General features: G+C 31.8%; 2 protein-coding genes across 8 annotated transcripts; both read right to left on the reverse strand.

Annotated features, from left to right (window-relative positions):
- Nucleotides 1–1,331: 1,331 nt before the first annotated feature.
- LOC112802110 (casein kinase 1-like protein 3) lies at nucleotides 1,332–6,839 on the reverse strand. 7 transcript variants are annotated; one of them, XR_011882283.1, is made up of 18 exons: nucleotides 6,583–6,839; nucleotides 6,458–6,498; nucleotides 6,162–6,231; nucleotides 5,906–6,054; nucleotides 5,548–5,643; nucleotides 5,343–5,413; nucleotides 5,067–5,128; nucleotides 4,921–4,984; nucleotides 4,720–4,804; nucleotides 4,516–4,642; nucleotides 4,104–4,186; nucleotides 3,958–4,015; nucleotides 3,767–3,873; nucleotides 3,436–3,627; nucleotides 3,198–3,331; nucleotides 2,146–2,224; nucleotides 1,676–2,053; nucleotides 1,332–1,582 (listed from the first exon to the last, which is right to left on the reverse strand). XR_011882283.1 is itself a non-coding variant. In XM_025845157.3 (15 exons), the coding sequence occupies exons 1-14, from the start codon at nucleotides 6,656–6,658 to the stop codon at nucleotides 3,448–3,450; spliced, it is 1,269 nt and encodes a 422-aa protein (XP_025700942.1). In that variant the 5' UTR covers nucleotides 6,659–6,839; the 3' UTR covers nucleotides 2,872–3,331; nucleotides 3,436–3,447. The 7 variants fall into 7 exon arrangements, 1 of the variants encoding a protein (XP_025700942.1); XR_011882282.1 differs by having other exon boundaries at nucleotides 3,141–3,331; XR_003202196.3 differs by having other exon boundaries at nucleotides 1,332–2,053.
- Nucleotides 6,840–12,275: 5,436 nt separating this feature from the next.
- LOC112802112 (probable xyloglucan endotransglucosylase/hydrolase protein 26) lies at nucleotides 12,276–14,833 on the reverse strand. The gene is made up of 4 exons (XM_025845160.3): nucleotides 14,623–14,833; nucleotides 13,759–13,859; nucleotides 13,473–13,666; nucleotides 12,276–12,836 (listed from the first exon to the last, which is right to left on the reverse strand). The coding sequence occupies exons 1-4, from the start codon at nucleotides 14,792–14,794 to the stop codon at nucleotides 12,428–12,430; spliced, it is 876 nt and encodes a 291-aa protein (XP_025700945.1). The 5' UTR covers nucleotides 14,795–14,833; the 3' UTR covers nucleotides 12,276–12,427.
- Nucleotides 14,834–16,926: the final 2,093 nt, after the last annotated feature.

The raw sequence follows: 16,926 nt of genomic DNA on the forward strand, positions 1-16,926 counted from the left end.
CTATTTCAATCTAATAAATAATCTAATTGCTTATTGAATCATGCAGTTGTTATCAAAATATCATAATAAAGTTTAATCCAAGAAATATTTTACTCACACTAAATATGAAATATTTGACAAAAGTTTAACAAAAAGTAAAAAAGTTAAATAAATAATAAAGTTAAATAATCCCATATATTATTAGGGGCATGTATATTAGTAGATATGCATCCATCAAATTATTAAAGGTAGAGGATATTTTTTTCTCTCTAGTTTATCAAAAATTTCAAAAATACTTTTAAATTTTATTTTATTTTTATTCTAAAAATTTTTTACTTACATAAAATGTGTTTTTGACTGCTAAATTTTCAAGAAGTTTAGGACCAATCGCTTAACAACTAGGAATTAATGCAGAACTTTGTATCTGACTTGATTGTATTGAAGATTAGCGTCAGAAGTACATTTGATGTAAATCGAAAATTTCTCAAATAAAATTTAAGAATATTTTTAAAATTTTTGACAAACTTTAAGATCAAAAATAATTTTTTTAATTATTAAATTGAATATTATGCGAAAATATCAATAGTGTATTTTATCCTAGCTTCATTCACAGGGACCCAAACAAACAAGTGGTGCCCGAAAATCAGAAGGAACTTTTACCCCGGAACAAATATGCAGGTAGTAAAAATACATGGATTAGTTGGAAAAGAAATCCACACAACTCCCTTTTATAACCTAAATGTGATGCCTTAAACATTTTTATTTGCACGTCTAAATTTGAACTTAAGAGATACCAACATAAATCAAAGGATAGTGAAAAATCAATCAGTCTAATTAATAATTGTAGATTAAGTGTATAATTATTATTTCTCTTTCATTTGTTTTCGGCTATTTCCTTTTCTCCCTTCGAGATAAGGGTAAGGCAGTGAAAAAGGAAAAACGAAAAAAAAATAAAAGCAAAACAAAACAAAAGGATTGAATAAGGGGTTGGATGGTGACAATATTGAACTAACGAGAAGTGCAAAATAATTTAACTTTTGCTAGATAAATGACGTACAAGTTTCTACTAATTCTTTCAAAATCTCGACCATTTTTCTTCACAGAAACTAGCCTCAACGAAACTATATGACAAATCTAACCTCTGCTGCCAAGATTCTGGATCATTGTTTGGTAGCGAAGGAACTTAAACGTGTTTGGAACCTAAAACGTGACAAATCTAAGTAAACGTTTCCACTTGCATTCATTCGTTTCAGAATTTAGATTGGTATTGGTTTGGTTGGTGATCGATTCCTCATATTCCTACCACTGTCAAATGTCATTGATATTGCCATTCAAGAATCAAGTTACTCCTCTGTTTCAAGCACAATTTCCATTCACTTCACACCTCAGACTGCATTTCAATACTTGGTATTTTAAAAACACCAATGACATAACATGTGCTCTGGAATCTGAAATCTTCATGATCTCTGTTCATACCAAACACTAGTTGATCCTGGGGTATCTACTACAGTATTACAAAAGTGCTTGAATAAAAATACCTTCAAATAGTGTACACGTTTATGGCTTCAATATTCACCATGAATGCCTGATATTCTAACAAATTCTGCAGCTCCACAATAATGCAACATATGATGCATATGTCAGCAACGAATGATGGATACTCATCACATCAAAGCGAAGGAACCATGAAACTTACAATTTATCTTCGTTCAAAAACGTATTCAACTCTCAGTAATGCCCTTAACAAAACTTAATTCACGACATGAAGTTAACCACCTTCAGATGCACCAATTCTTAGAAAATCTTTACATCTGGGCAGAGAACTTCCCAGAATCAGCACCTAACTGCATCAGCCAATCATTTAGACTAGCTGAAAATGAAATTTGCAATCTGTTTACAGAGAGAATCATAGCAATTAAATATCCATATCACATCTCAGGCTCAAGAAGTCCCCGAGCACTATGTCAATCCAATCTGTCTAGAGTCATATGTTCTGGTTGATGGTGGCATTCATCACACAAATTCTAGTATACTGATATATTTCATCCTTCAGTCATGATTGAGAAAAGAAACCCTGCAAAAGAAAAAATGTGAACCGATAATTGAGCTGTTCATTTGCAATTAATTTTTCACAGGAACTTCAAATAGGCAGCAGTTTATCCTAACCTTGAACTACACAAAATTACAACTCATTCATCCCAAGAATTGTACAATCTAATCTGGCTGAGCGCCATATTTGTTCTACCTACAAGTAAAGAAGTGATTCCTGAGCATCATGGTTGAATTAAAAACTTGAATGAAATAACTATAAACCACAGGTAATTAAAAGCAACATATCTCTGAAACTTCCAACTAGAGGCAATTATTTAAAGTTAACAAGTGACACTGCCTAGAAATTTAAGATTTTTCCTAAAATATCCTCTTTAGACCAACATAAAAATTCTAAAACAAGATACAGATCTCAATAACTGAGTGGCCTCATCCCTCTGCAACATAGCAGAACATAATCATATTTTTGGGTGTTAAATAGTTGCCACCAACAACCCCATCAATATGTATTAAGAAACCATAATTTTCAGCGATCTTTCCGCTAAATATTTTTGCTAAGATTATTTTGGATATGCTAGTCAATAACACGAAGTTCAACTTACCATCTTAGGAGGTAGATTATGTCAAGACGAGAATACAGAAGCCAAACACCAATTGATAAAATATTTAAAAGCCCCCCTCCCTTTCTTTTCCCTTTTTTCTAAAGAAATTTTATTTATGGATGCTTCAAAACATGTATATATGCAGTTAAGCTACAAGGTCCTTGTATCTTATACAAATAGATAACATAATCCAGTCAAAATAAATAACAACCAGAAAAAGGCTGAGAGCTGAGATCAAATATAACTCATCAAGAGAGAAACTATGAATTCACCTGCAATTCATAACATTGTCAATCAATGCAAATCACACTGTCACCACTTATCATGGCACCAGGATAATTATCATCAAGTATAAGGGAAAATGAGGCTACATTCACACATTAATTTTACATTAAAAAAACATGAATACACAACATTGCTGTGTGCCAAATTCAAATTTGAAACCTATGTACAGGAAACGTGTGAAGCCTGGTAGTCTGTATATTAAACCAAACAATCGTTTGTAGTCACCTTTGGGAAAAAGCAACACACGATGACCTCAAAAATTGAGCTATGAAATTTATCAACCTTGTAGCACCTTTGCAGTCTTCGTGGAGAGAGTACTTGAAATATTGACTAAAAGCATACAAACGATGCAAGCCATCCACCATTAATTGCAACTTCATGTATGCAGAAGGCACTCTTCAGGACCACTTCCACATCTGGAAATACAGCAAAATATAAACAATCAAGGATCAAGGATAGGAGTGGTGAATATGGAAAATAGAAAGTAAGACAACAAAAGTAGTATGAACCAGAAAATTACCATATTGGATGTTCATTTGGCAGATGATATGCGATGCAGAGATGAAATCCAGCTACTTGAAGGGCCAACTTTACTGCCTTGCCCATGGCCAGGGTTAACAGCATCGGAGGACGGAGCAGGCTTCAAGGAGTTCCTTTTTGAGGGACCAGCATGAGAATGGGAAGTAGAGGGTATATTTGCTTCGCCAAAAATCTAGGGGAAAAAATAGAAGAAATTGAATAATTCTAGTTAAACACATTTATCTATTCTATAAATTTAAAACAGAGAAATATGTAACCAAAGAACTGTGACTTAATTATTGCACCAAGAGACTTCAACTAAGATGACTTACATTCTTGTCATTCTTGTCGAGTGGATTTTTAACAGCAGGTGATTTAAACTGAAATTTAACACCAGAGCCAGTGGCATTGCCTGATTTAATGTGCTCTGTAGCATCACCTGAAAAAACCTCAAGATCAGTATAATAGGAAATATACAAGATATTTTTTTATGCAGAAGAACATTAATTTGAGATGCATCAACCTCGATGGTTGTCAAAGTCCATTGGTGTTGCACGACTGTTGCTTGCTCCCGGGACCACCTGCAACATGACAAAATATAGTACTGCCAAAATCATATGGGAGAACTCAAAAGTACATGGTAAAAGCCCAAAAGGAGAAATTACTTACAGATGAGTGAGCCTGGACTCTATTCTTTTGTGCCTGCTGGTACTTTAAAATAGTCCAATCAAACACATAATCAAATTCAAACCCTGCGATACACCAGCAAACGGAACAGGAGGAAGTTAAACCTAAGAGCAGAGATGAAAAACATAGATGTGCCAACTTTACTACATTGGGACATGAAGTCTGCACAAGGAAAGACCATATGTGCACAAAAGGCATCTTTTAAAATCAATAGATTTTGCAGCAGCGTGAACCATGCTAGTGTTGATTAGTGGACAATAGTAAGCATTATGTGACGAGAGCATAAAGACCGCATAATCTGTAAGATTCTATCTCATGCAATATTAGGAAGATACATTATTGTTCGGAAACTTGTTTGATTTAAAATTATTCACAAAGGCCAAGAAATAGTCACCTTCCCGAGCAAATTGTTCCCGAAATAGGCGCTTCAAGAATCCATAGTCAGGTCGCTGATCGAAGGTCAGAGAGTGGCAGTAATGGAAGTATGAAGCAAACTCTACAGGATGAGATTTGCAAAGAACCTATAGAAAATAACTAGAAAATAAGAACCGTTACCAAGTAGGGGTGGACAGTACACTTCAAAACTTCAACCACTTACCTCAATAGGGGTTGACACTTTCTTCTCACATATTTTGTCATACTTCTGCTTCTTTGTTGCAGCCTTTAGACCTTGCCAAGGAAGGCTAAACACAAATATTTGGTCATTTAGAAGTTAATACATTGCATTATGCTTCTCTCTAAAGGAAGATGAGACAAATGCTAGTGTAACAAAAGAAGCAGCAGCAGAAGAAAGTTGTACCTTCCTCTGAGAAAGTAGAGAAGCACATATCCCAATGACTCCAAATCATCCCGCCGACTTTGCTCTAGAAGTAAGATAGAACAGGAAAAAGTTAATTCAGCTTGTTTGCAATGAAGCAGTTAAATAACTTCTGACGTCAGACTTACCAATCCCAAGATGTGTATTGCAACTTGCATAGCGTGCAGTCCCCGTTAAGTTTTTGTTCTCCCTGAATGGGACAACGAGGGATGAGAAGAGAGATGCAGAAGGAAAGAGATACACACAAAAATATTAAACAATCTTCAAGAAAGCTGCTTAAGAAATTGGTTGGATTCTGACAACGAACTTACAGCCAGATGAGTGACAATTTCACATCAAACCAAAATTTGAAAAGTAGAAGGGAAAAGAGAACTGAACCAAGTCAATGGAAGAATTATAGAAACCTGTAAGGGATGTGGCGATTGGTTGTAGAGTCCCGATATCGTTTTGCAAGCCCAAAATCAATTATGTAAACCTGACAAGTAGAACAATTTCATTATGCATGCATGGTGCCTTAACACTAACAAAGAGCTGAAGAACAAAAGTGCCACTCAATTGCTAAAACCTAAGTAACGCGAAACAGCGTTGCAGCAATAACCATGTAGCTACCTGGTTTGCTTTCCGACCAAGTCCCATGAGGAAGTTGTCAGGCTTTATATCTCTATGTAGAAAACCTTTGGAATGCACATATTCTATTCTAGTCATCTGCATCCCAACAAAATTAAGAAAGAGTCAATACCAAACGCACTCTTAGCATCAGAACACACAACAAGATTTATAATAGTGATGCACATGACAAAATTTTCAGCAGAACGTATAGCAGATAAAGAGTGCTAAAACAATTCATCCGTTTCAGCTGGAAAAAAATAAACAAAAATAAAACAGGTAAGTGGTTAATTTTATGGCAAAGTGGTTACCCTTATAACTAAAAAATAAAATAAAAGAAGTGAAAGATAAGCAAGGTCACCATTTGATCAGCCAACATCAATACTGTCTTCAATGAGAACTTCCTTCCACAATACACAAAGAGATCCTCAAGACTAGGCCCCAGCAAATCCATCACAAGAACATTATCCTCCCCATCTACACCAGACCATCTTATGCTAGGAATGCCGCCTACATATTAAGAAAATAAAAACACTCAAAAGTCAAAAGTCAATTCCTTTGTTTTTCTTCCTCACTCAGAAAATAGCTTAATATTTCCAAAAAGAAAAAAACCATACTTCCTCCTTGGAGAATGTTGTAAAGCTTGGCCTCATAAAGCAATTGAGGATGCTTCGTTTTAGTGTTCTCCTGCAACAACACCAAACCAAATCCCACCAAGAGAAAGTTAAGCAGCGTGAAAATACAAAAAATAGCAAAGCTTTAACAACCAGAATTGCAACAAACAACGATTAGCTCAAAGCAACAACCGTTTAAAAAAAAAACACCATGCGCAACAATCAGATACGCAAACAAAGGTCTAGCAGCTAAAATTATTCAGAAAAATAAAACGATTGAGCTGAGGAATGGAGCGTACGATCTTGACGGCGACGATCTCGAAGGTATCAACATGCGTAGCTGCGGAATCACGAATCGCAATTCAGAAAGACAGAAGATTAAAAACAAAAAAATCAGGAGAGTGAGGAATGATGAGAGAGAGACCTAGGTAGATTTCGCCGAAGGAACCGCTTCCGATCTTGCGGCCGAGCTTGTACTTGGAGGCGATGATGCGTTCCATGGTGAATGAATTAAGAACCCTAAAAGAAGGAGTTTGAAAACTATGGGATTGGGAACATCAATTAAAAGAGTGCGAAGAACAGGAAGCTAGCCACGACGATAAAACAACTTCGATCTGAGATATGAGTGAGACCCTGGTGGCTGCTGCTCACTGCATAGGGATAGTTTCGTCCTTTCATCTTGTTTCGGGATGGATCAAGTATCAGCAATACCCAATGGGCCGGGTCGATTACGTAGCTCTTCAAAATTTTTGTCTGATATTTTTATCTTTAAATAATTAAGTTAATAGTCAAAATCGTCCTTAAAACATACATTGATCTTCATTTTCGTCTCCAAAAAATAAATTTAATTAAAATCGTCTTCTAAAGATTTAAAATCAATCACATTAGTCTTTTCGTCTATTCTATTACTAACAACGTTAATTTTGTTGATATGGCACGTTAGTTTTTTTTTCTTTTTGGTCATGGGTTGTTAAGCCCAATAAACAGAAACAGAACCCTAGCTACCCAGAATCCCGACCTATCCGTACCTGCCCCAAAAATCCCTCCTCAACCCATTTGAGTAGCTTCGAGCCTCCATTCCCGTCCCACTACAACACAACCCCCACAATAGTGGTTCTTCAAGCTTCACACTGCGCATCGTCTCCAGTAACCACGATATCACGTCTTGCCTAAACGTTAACCTCCGCCATCTATCAAGAGTCTTAGAGCCCTACTCCACAGCTGCTGCCACTGCCGCATCAATGGTATAGTGCTTGCTTTCCACCCCTAATCTAATTCGGTTAGCCGCATCACAGAGCACTACTTGCGGAACGCGGTCGTCGTTGCGCCAAGGAGGACGAATTCGAACTTCCGTCGTCGTCATTGTCTTCTAAACGATATTTCTGTTCGGTCTCCGCCCCTGATCTGAGCTTCTTCGGACGTATGCTCCTCTATCCATGGCTCCTGACACCATTTGTTGCTGTCCCTGCTGCTGGTTCTGTTGACGCCGCTCAATCCTTGCTCCCCGACGACTCTCGACGTCGTGTCAGATCACTACCTTGAGTTCAGGGGCGGGTTAATCGTCCAGCATTGCTCCAGCGCTCCACCGAGTTCTATGGGTATCTTTCGTGCACCAATCTATTTTTCTCCCTTGGCGTTCAAGTGAACCCGAACCTGTTAACCTCCCCTGCCAAATGTAGGATGTCCAACAATATTGGATCAGTGTCCCCAATCCTGCTCTTTGAATTCAAATTCTGCACGAGAGAGAGAGAGAGAGAGAGAGAGAGAGAGAGAGAGAGAGAGAGAGAGAGAGAGAGGGTCAGTTTGGGGTTTGGGTGGGTTGGGGTATGGAAATAGATACTGATGGGAGTTGATGCGAAGGCGCCAATGTAGGTGACAGCGGAAAAAACGACATTGACGAGGAGCCAGCAACTGTTGGAACTAGCATGGAGGCTGAGACGCGTAGAGGATAAGGAGAGTCTGTAATCTCCGGGTTGGGTCGTTAGGTTGGGGCTCCAATTTTCTAATGGTTTGAACCTTGACAAAAAAAACTCATGTGCCACGTCAGCAAAATTAACATTGTTAGTGACAGAATAGAAGGAGGGACTAACGTGATTAATTTTAAATCTTTCGAGGACGATTTTTATTAAATTTATCTTTCGGAGACGAAAATGGAGATCGAGATATCTTTCAGGGACGATTTTGACTATTTACTCTTAAATAATTTGTTAAGAATAAAGTGACAAATAAATTCCTAAATAATAATATTTCATACAAATTAGTTCTTAAAAAAATATCAATAAGTCCTTTAAGATAACAAACGTATGTTAGTTTAAATTAAAATCTTCTACCTTAATAATAAGAGTTAATTTAAAGGTAATATATCTATATCTACTATTAAAGACGTTAATTCAAAGTGTAAATTTTCAAGAATTTATTTGTCACCTTACATATCTTTTAAACAGTTATTTTGTTAAGAGATATTAATATTTGTATAAATTTATCATTATTTTAAAAACTTAATCGAATCGACCTTCGATCAAATTAATAAAAAATTATTAAATTTTTATTTTATTTTTATTTATTATCTTATTTTTTCTCTCTTATTTTTGTTCTTATTTTATTTTTATTTTATCTTTATTTGTTCTTATCTTATTTTATTTTTATTTGTTTTTATTTTTTGTAAACAATGTTCTATATATATATAAGGAGTGCTACATATATAAGTCTTTTTGACTTACAAGTCTTACAAGTTGCTACACATACGGGCCTTTTAATGCGTTATTCAACCGTTTCCTTTTTCAAAGCGCTACACTCAGAACGGTTCTTCTTCCTCTTCCTCTTCCTCTTCCTCTTCCTCTTCCTCTTCTTCTTCTTCTTCTTCTTCTTCTTCTTCGTTTTTTTTTTTTCGATTTTCCTGTTTTCAAAGCGCTACACTCAGAACGGTTCTTCTTCTTCTTCTTCTTCGTTTTTTTTCGATTTTCATGGTTTCTTAAATTAAGCTTTGAAATCGTTTTGAAGAAGAAGAAGCAGCAGAAGATGAGGAGAAAGAGAAAGAGTTCTAAATTATGCAACGAATTTTGGGTGTATTTCTTAAATCTTTTGGGTGTATTCGTAATCCTTTGGGTGTATTTCTATAATCCTTTTTAACTTCAGAAATACACCCAAACGATTACAGAAATACACCCAACAAAAATACACCCAAACGGTTATAGGAATTCACCCAAAACGATTATAGGAATACACCCAAAGGATTACAGAAATACACCCAAAAGATTACAAAACTACACCCAAAGGATTTAAGAAATACACCCAAAATTCGTTGAAGTACATCTTATGCATAATTCAGAACTCTTTCTCTTTCTCCTCCTCATCTTCTGCTGCTTCTTTTTCTTCAAAAACGATTTCACTATGAAAAATCGAAAAAAAAATGAAAAAACAGAGAGAAAAGAACGTAAATGAAGAAGAAGAAGAAGAAGAAGAGGAAGACGAGGAAGAAGAACGTGCAGAAACGAAAGAAAAGAAGAAGAACGTGCAGCAAGAAGAAGAAGAAGGAAAAAGAGAAGGCAAAAACGAAAGAAAAGAAGAAGGAGAAGACGAAGAGAAAGAAGAATGGTTCGAAGCGCGTTTTGAGTTAGTTTTAATTGAACTCGTAAGGTTTACAAGCTTTAATCGCTTGTATGCGAAGAATAACTCATATATATATATATATATATATATATATAGAGAGAGAGAGAGAGAGAGAGTTTTACTTTCATAATTTTTAATCAACCATCAATTTTAATAAAAAAATTAACTAAAAAAATAAAAACCAACTACATTTAGTTCAAGATAAAACCAATTAATAGTGAACCGATTAAAATATAAAAAAAATGGGTCAAACAATTTGTTAACTTGTAAATTGGTTTATTTTTTAGTGATTAATCAATTTAAAATAATAAATTATAAAAAATTATATATTTTATTTTTATACATAAATATATTATTTTATTATATTCAATTCAATTTCGATTGAATTCTTATTTAATACATCTAACTCTATTAATTCAATAAAAATTTGGAATTCAAAATCTTTTAAATATTTTTATTTTTTGATATTTTCTATCCCAATATATTAAAAATTTATCAATTACGAATCTGAATTTTATTTAAAAGTCTGTGCTAGCAAAATATTATTGCATGCACAAAAAAACAGAATTCAAATCTACTTAAATAACCAATTAATCTGACTATTCCACCAACCAAAACTAGTTAATAAACTTTAAAATTTATACCAACCTTCCTCAGCTCGTCATCACCGTATCCTACCCCACTGGAGTCCATGCAATGGCTCGCTTCCAACTACCTCCACCTGCGACCAATCATCCACAACCAGCCCCCACCATTAATACTCTCATCATAAATCAGCTTCCTCCTCCCCTTCGCCTTGGCTTTTTTATTGCATCACTTTTTCATTTATACCATGGTTAAATATTATTTTACAAATGTTAAATGAGTTTTTTTTTAATTAGATTTGATGAATTTTAGTTTGCAATATTTTAGAAGTCACTCGAATTCAAATTGATAAAATTTGGTTCGGATTTAATTACATTCAAAATATATAAGCAAAATGATTCAATCAAATGTAATATAGTTTGAATTGATGAAAGAACTCAAAATTGATATAAATTAAATCAATTGAGAATAAGGCATGACCATTTTCTCCACGTAACCTTTACAAGACACAAATAAACAAAATTTTATAATTTATATGATATATTATTTCTAATTTTTTTACATTGGCAATGATAAAATTGTCTTCTTTGTCATCTTCCTAAACACAACATTTAAGGTGTTAACATCGTTGTATGTTTTTTTTTTTTTTTCTCCCCAAGAAAAATCCAAGGTTCTTTGTTAGATCTAGAAATTTGTACAATAATTAATGTTATTTCCTTGCACGCCATCTATTTTTTGTCTGCTTGCTCTAGTTTATGGGTGTGTTTGGTTATGCTTAAAAAAATTCACATATTTGTATAAGTTTATAAAATAACCAACATTTAAAAAAAAAAATTCAAAGTATTTTTTTAGAAAAGAAAAATCAAATTACAAAAGCGATTTCGAATAATTAGAACGAAACGAGTACCCTAATTAATTTGTCTACACATTTTCCTCTATTTCATTTTCAAGTCATCTTAAGCTTGGTTAGATTGTGTATGAAATTGACTCATGAGAATAGTAACGCATCATGTTGAATGTTTACATGGTTTTATTGGATTAATTGAATTCCATAATATGTTTGGAGACTGGTAAACAAATCTTATATATATAATCAAAATTTCAATACATCTTTAAATGCATTTTATCCTAAATGGTATAATAATTCAGGTGTTTAAAATTAAAGCCTGAAGCAGGTGCTAAATTCTGGTCCTACTTGATGAAATTGGAATGAAGCATACTCCTAAACCTTGATTTTGTTATTACATGCATGTTTCTGAATTTAATAAGCATTTATAGAAACATTTATAGACATCCATTAAGTGTTGTTTGGCTTTTTTAAGTGGAAAAAGTTTTTTTTTAAAGAGAAACTTTTTTAATTATATTTTAAAAACAATTATTTGTCTTTTTTAGAAACCAACAATATCTTACTTTAAAAAATAAAAATAAAAGAAGTTTCAATTATTTTTTTGCCAAAAATATCATTTACTATTATCAATAAATACATTTATATCTTTTTTTTGTCTCTTTAATCATAATTTTTTCTCCAAATTCTATTTTTTTTTCCATATTTTTACTTAATATATTCTCTTCGAATCCTAATATTCGATAATAATTATTTAATCCTAATTTTTCTTCACATATATACTTGTATATTTTTCCAAATTCTAATCTTCGATAATCATTATTCAAAAGATGAAAGATATTTTACACTTGTAAATTATACATTTAGAGTGACTTATAATAATAAAGAATAAGAGATTTTAACATACAATAAGAAGGAAATAAAGATGAAAATAACCGAAAAATTACAATGCACAAGGCAGTATTATTCAGTTCATGAACAATAATTAAATCACAAAGTCTGAACTCTGAATCCCATAAACAAATTAAAAATATTGAGACAAAAGACAAAACAAACTCCCGCATGAATAGATTCTGTCTTATAAAAATTCACATGACATATGACATATGACTTAAAATTATATTATAAATGAGTAGATAAATTGATATATTTGATTGAATTATCTAATAATTTATAATATAATATTCATATAAAGATACCATGATTGAAGTAATTATGGTTGATTTAACACTTAGAACTGTGTCTTAAAACATTCAGGAGGCACTTGACCATTGAATCTCTTGGTATCTTTGCAGTAATCATAGATCATGTAATTGTTTCTAACCCAATATAACTGACCCATCTGTGCATAGCTTAATTGCTTGTAAATGGGTGAAGTCCACCAATTAGAAGGGACATTAGAGGCACAATTGTTTATGCTAATTGGTCCATTCCATTTGCAAGCCCTTGCTCTGAAACGGTTCAACCTTGCAATGAATGGTGCATTGGTCCAATTAGTCTTCACCAAACCACCCCTTGTGGCCCAATCATCTGCATTCCATAGGCTTGTGTATACTTTCATTCCTTGCTTGTTTGGGTATGCTATGCCCTCCTCTTCATTGTTCATAAAAACTCTAATCGGTATGCTATCAATATACCACCTATTTTTTTTAAGGAAAAGGGAAAAAATAATTAAACACTTTTACATGTTTCAATTATGCTTATGAAAATTAGGTCAAACTAACTGATTCAACCGGATTAGTTTCAATTCAAAAAGCTTATTGCAAATAAGGTAAAAAATTGACAAATCGGTTAAATTGAATTGACTTTAATACAACGATGAATTCAAAAAAGTTATTTTTAAAAAATATATAATAATTTATATATCAAATTTAAGATAAATCTTAATACTTAGAAAAAAAATATAGAGAATGCAAAATTTCTTGAAAAATGACTTGCTATTAAATGAAATAAACAAATTAAAAATTTTTGGACCAGTTTAATAAATTATCCTTTTAAATCTGAATCATCAATATATATAAATAATAAAAAGTTAACATTTTGTTTAACTAACAAAAAGTATAATGGTAAAACTCAAATACAGCAACTTCATGTGAAGTTAATAACTAAAAGTTGTTAGATAAAAATTTAGTCAAATCAATCAATTATTTAACGACTTTCAACTATTAACTTTACGTAAAGTTGACTGCATCTAAATTTTTACCGTCCCATTTTCGTGACTTAATTCTCTGCTTTGTTCATCCAAAAAGTGTGATAAATGAAATTGATAAACTTACACAACTTGAGTGGGGTTCCAATGAATGGTGTAATTGTGAAAATCAGCGGTAGGGTCAAACCAAAGGTAAAATTGTTGCTCTTTGCTTCCATTTCCTTGTGTATATATGTTTGTGTGGACAATATATGGTTGTCCTGAAATGTTGCCTAAGAACTCAAAGTCTATCTCATCATGTTGACTTCCTGTAGAGGATAGCTTTACCCATTCCAACAATAAAATAAATAAAATTATTAGTGATAGATAAAACGGAACAAAATCAATAATTGTGTATCCAATGAACTACTTACATAATAGGCTGTAACAGTTCCTGCAGAATTATTAGGTACCAGTTTGATTTTCGATTCTATACTTCCAAATAAGAATGGTATCTTTGTTTGAGCAGCAGAACCTGAAATTATAACTCAACCCATGTTTTCACTTCGTTAATTACAATTTTTCTCAATATTAATTTTCAAGAGAAATGATTGAGAATTTTAAATTATTTTTAATAGATTTTTAAATAAAAATTTTAAAATATTTTTTCTTAATTGTTTTTCTTTTTTTTCTCTTTTAAAATAGCAAAATTCTGGAAATTAAATCGGTAATTGAATTAGTAAAAATGAGAGGTTCACATGTTTAAAGGTTTAAATAAGTAATTAAACCGATGAGTATATAAAATAATATGTTTATGTATAAAATATATTTTTTAGTGTTTATTTATGTATAAAATATATAATTTAAAAAATATTTTTTTATATTTTATAATTTTAAATTATTTAACCATTAAATAATTAGATTGGTTCCATAACTGATTGTTTGATCGATCTTTTTATTCTAATCGATTTATTGTTGATTGATTTTTATCTTAAATCGAACTGATTCAATAACCGATTTTCAGTTCTCAATTCAATTTTTAGAGCGATGCTAAATAGCAAGATTGTTAATTAAGCTCACAAAAATGAATTTATTTATATATCTACTTACTCCACAATAAAACAAATAATTACTCTTGATATCGTTTACAATATATTTTTTATCCTCAAACACTACATTATTCCTACGTAACCAAATAGAATAATTAACTTATTAATTAGCAAAGAAATATATATAGAATGATTAGAAATAACAATAATTGGGTGCATGAGAAGCATATATAGTAGATTATTGTATACCTGAAGTTTGATGTAACACAAGCTGAAGATCTTCACCCTGAATTGAAGCATGTTGGGTACCCCATGTGAGATACATGCTTTTACCAAAGTTTGCATCCACTATGATAATCCCTCGTGCCATGAAAAATATGAACAACAAAGCCAAAAACATTTTTTCGGATGCTGCTGCCATATGTATATGTGTTTGGTGTATGTTTTATATGGAGTTGAAAATTTGGTCGTTTGTCTTTTGGTTCCATCTAGATCACTTTATATATATAGCATGCTGCTCTATATTATAAAGATGAAAGATGAATTAAAAATTTAATTGGTTAGTTTCCATCCGAGTATATTATTAACCTTTATTTTCATAATAGTGACATTTGACATTCTAATTAAATTATTGTTATAATGTGACTATGTGATTGTGATGAGAGCACGCAGCCTAGTAATTAATAAAGAACAATTACTTAACGTAACGTGTATACTAAAACTCAGTCATTCGTATAAAATACATATTAAAATATAAAATATATACTATATAAATTGAGTTAAATAACACATGAATTTATATATATATATATATTAACTAATTTAGTAATTAATTTTTTATGTGCACGTAATATTTTTTTATAACGAATTTATGTACGTTCTAATTGTATTTCAAATTAGAAGTTTGTTTCCATATACAATTATATATTACACGGATTAGAAAAAGTGTATGTCACAATTTGATGTCTGATATCATTAGCTTCACATATCATCAATTCAATAAGCAGATGATAATATAGCAGGTATTTTTTTTGAAAAGTAAATTTTGAATATCTAGTTTTTTGTACATGATCATATTGAGATTTACTTTAGGAGATTACTATCCAAAGAGAGTTAGGCTTTCAATTTTAGTCCAAATAAAAATATGTAGAATGGTAATATTATATGATTTAATTCCGCTACGTTACTAAGAATCTGTCAACTTCTACCAATTCTTATTTATGATTGTATTTAATGGAAATATCTTTGTAAATATGTCTAATAAAAATATCTTTTTTATGGTTGTATCTAATAAAAGTATCTTTATAGATATATTTTTTAAATGTGTCTCTTTATATATGTGTTTAAAATATAATAATTAATTATTATTGTCAATAAATTGACAAATATTATATTAGTACCCTGTACTTTTCCTATACGATTTGCATGGAAAAAAGTTGGTGTGTGAAGCTGGAGAGAAGAACGCGGTGAGAGAATAAGAGAATGTCGTGCATAGGACTATAGAGTTCAATAGCTAGTTACAGCTTCTAGTGTTGAGTCTTGGGAGTGATTTTCAATTCCATCACTAGTTCACTTATTCAATTGTCTATGAAGGAATAAATTAAGTTGAAGGGTGTGTACTTAAATTAATATGGGACGTGCACGCCACATTGACCAACACAGAACATGACATACATGAAGAAAGTGAAAAACCTTTTTCCTCCGATCCTTTCTTAAACGCTGGTCATGATTCTTACATGGAATATCACCGTCGCCCCACACCGTGACCTGGGGAGTCGTCGGTCGACACTGCTTTCAGCCGTGTCACCACCGCCGTTGAAAGCTAATGCTATTTCTCTTGGAGTGTTCATTATATCTATAAATTCACAGTATTTATCTATGTTTGGTCTATATTTTACGAATATGATTCCATTAAATTCAATCTAATAAGATCGTATTGCGAATATCATATCTATATATGTATAAGATCCAATTTGTATGGCACCAAATAATAAATAAATAAATAAATAATATATATTGAATTTATATTTTATTTCAATTATATAATAATAATTAGAGGAGTGCTAGGGACCAACAGAATTTGTGAAGTTTAACCATCAATTAGCCATCATCAATATTTTTGATAGTGTAAGATAATATCTAATGATGTATGATTAATTTTTTTTTATAGTTAAGTGCTGACCAGATTTCAACAAAAGTGCTAGTCCCCTAGACTTTCTCTAATAATTATTCATATACATTGTATTTTTTTATTTTAGAAAAAATAATTTCATCATATTTTAAGAATAAATATATCAAAAAAATAAAAAAGAGATTTTATTAAAGTGAAAAAAAAGTTTTATTAAATAAACTAAAAAAATTTATTATTTCTTATAAAAATAAATTTTTTTAATATATTCTATATCTAATATCAGATCTGATTTGCAAATATATAATTTTAATTAGATCTAAATATAAAAAGTGCAAATTAAATTGAGATTTTGACTGTATTTTTTTCGATCTATGAATGCTCCTAATTGCTGTTGAGCACTTAATACAGTTTTTTAAAAATAA

Source organism: Arachis hypogaea, chromosome 5 (genome assembly GCF_003086295.3).
Source record: "Arachis hypogaea cultivar Tifrunner chromosome 5, arahy.Tifrunner.gnm2.J5K5, whole genome shotgun sequence".
NCBI classification, from domain to species: Eukaryota; Viridiplantae; Streptophyta; class Magnoliopsida; order Fabales; family Fabaceae; genus Arachis; species Arachis hypogaea.

Excerpts from the sequence above, each read along its gene's own strand:
- LOC112802110 (XM_025845157.3), bottom strand. The coding sequence starts at position 6,658 with ATGGAACGCATCATCGCCTCCAAGTACAAGCTCGGCCGCAAGATCGGA. Across the intron at positions 5,414-5,547 it reads TTGGTCGGAAAGCAAACCAG|GTTTACATAATTGATTTTGG; the intron begins GTAGCTACATGG and ends TCTACTTGTCAG. Across the intron at positions 3,874-3,957 it reads GGACTTTGACAACCATCGAG|GTGATGCTACAGAGCACATT; the intron begins GTTGATGCATCT and ends AGGTTTTTTCAG.
- LOC112802112 (XM_025845160.3), bottom strand. The coding sequence starts at position 14,794 with ATGGCAGCAGCATCCGAAAAAATGTTTTTGGCTTTGTTGTTCATATTT. Across the intron at positions 13,860-14,622 it reads TGTGTTACATCAAACTTCAG|GTTCTGCTGCTCAAACAAAG; the intron begins GTATACAATAAT and ends TTATAATTTCAG. Across the intron at positions 12,837-13,472 it reads TGGAACCCCACTCAAGTTGT|GTGGTATATTGATAGCATAC; the intron begins GTAAGTTTATCA and ends TAAAAAAAATAG.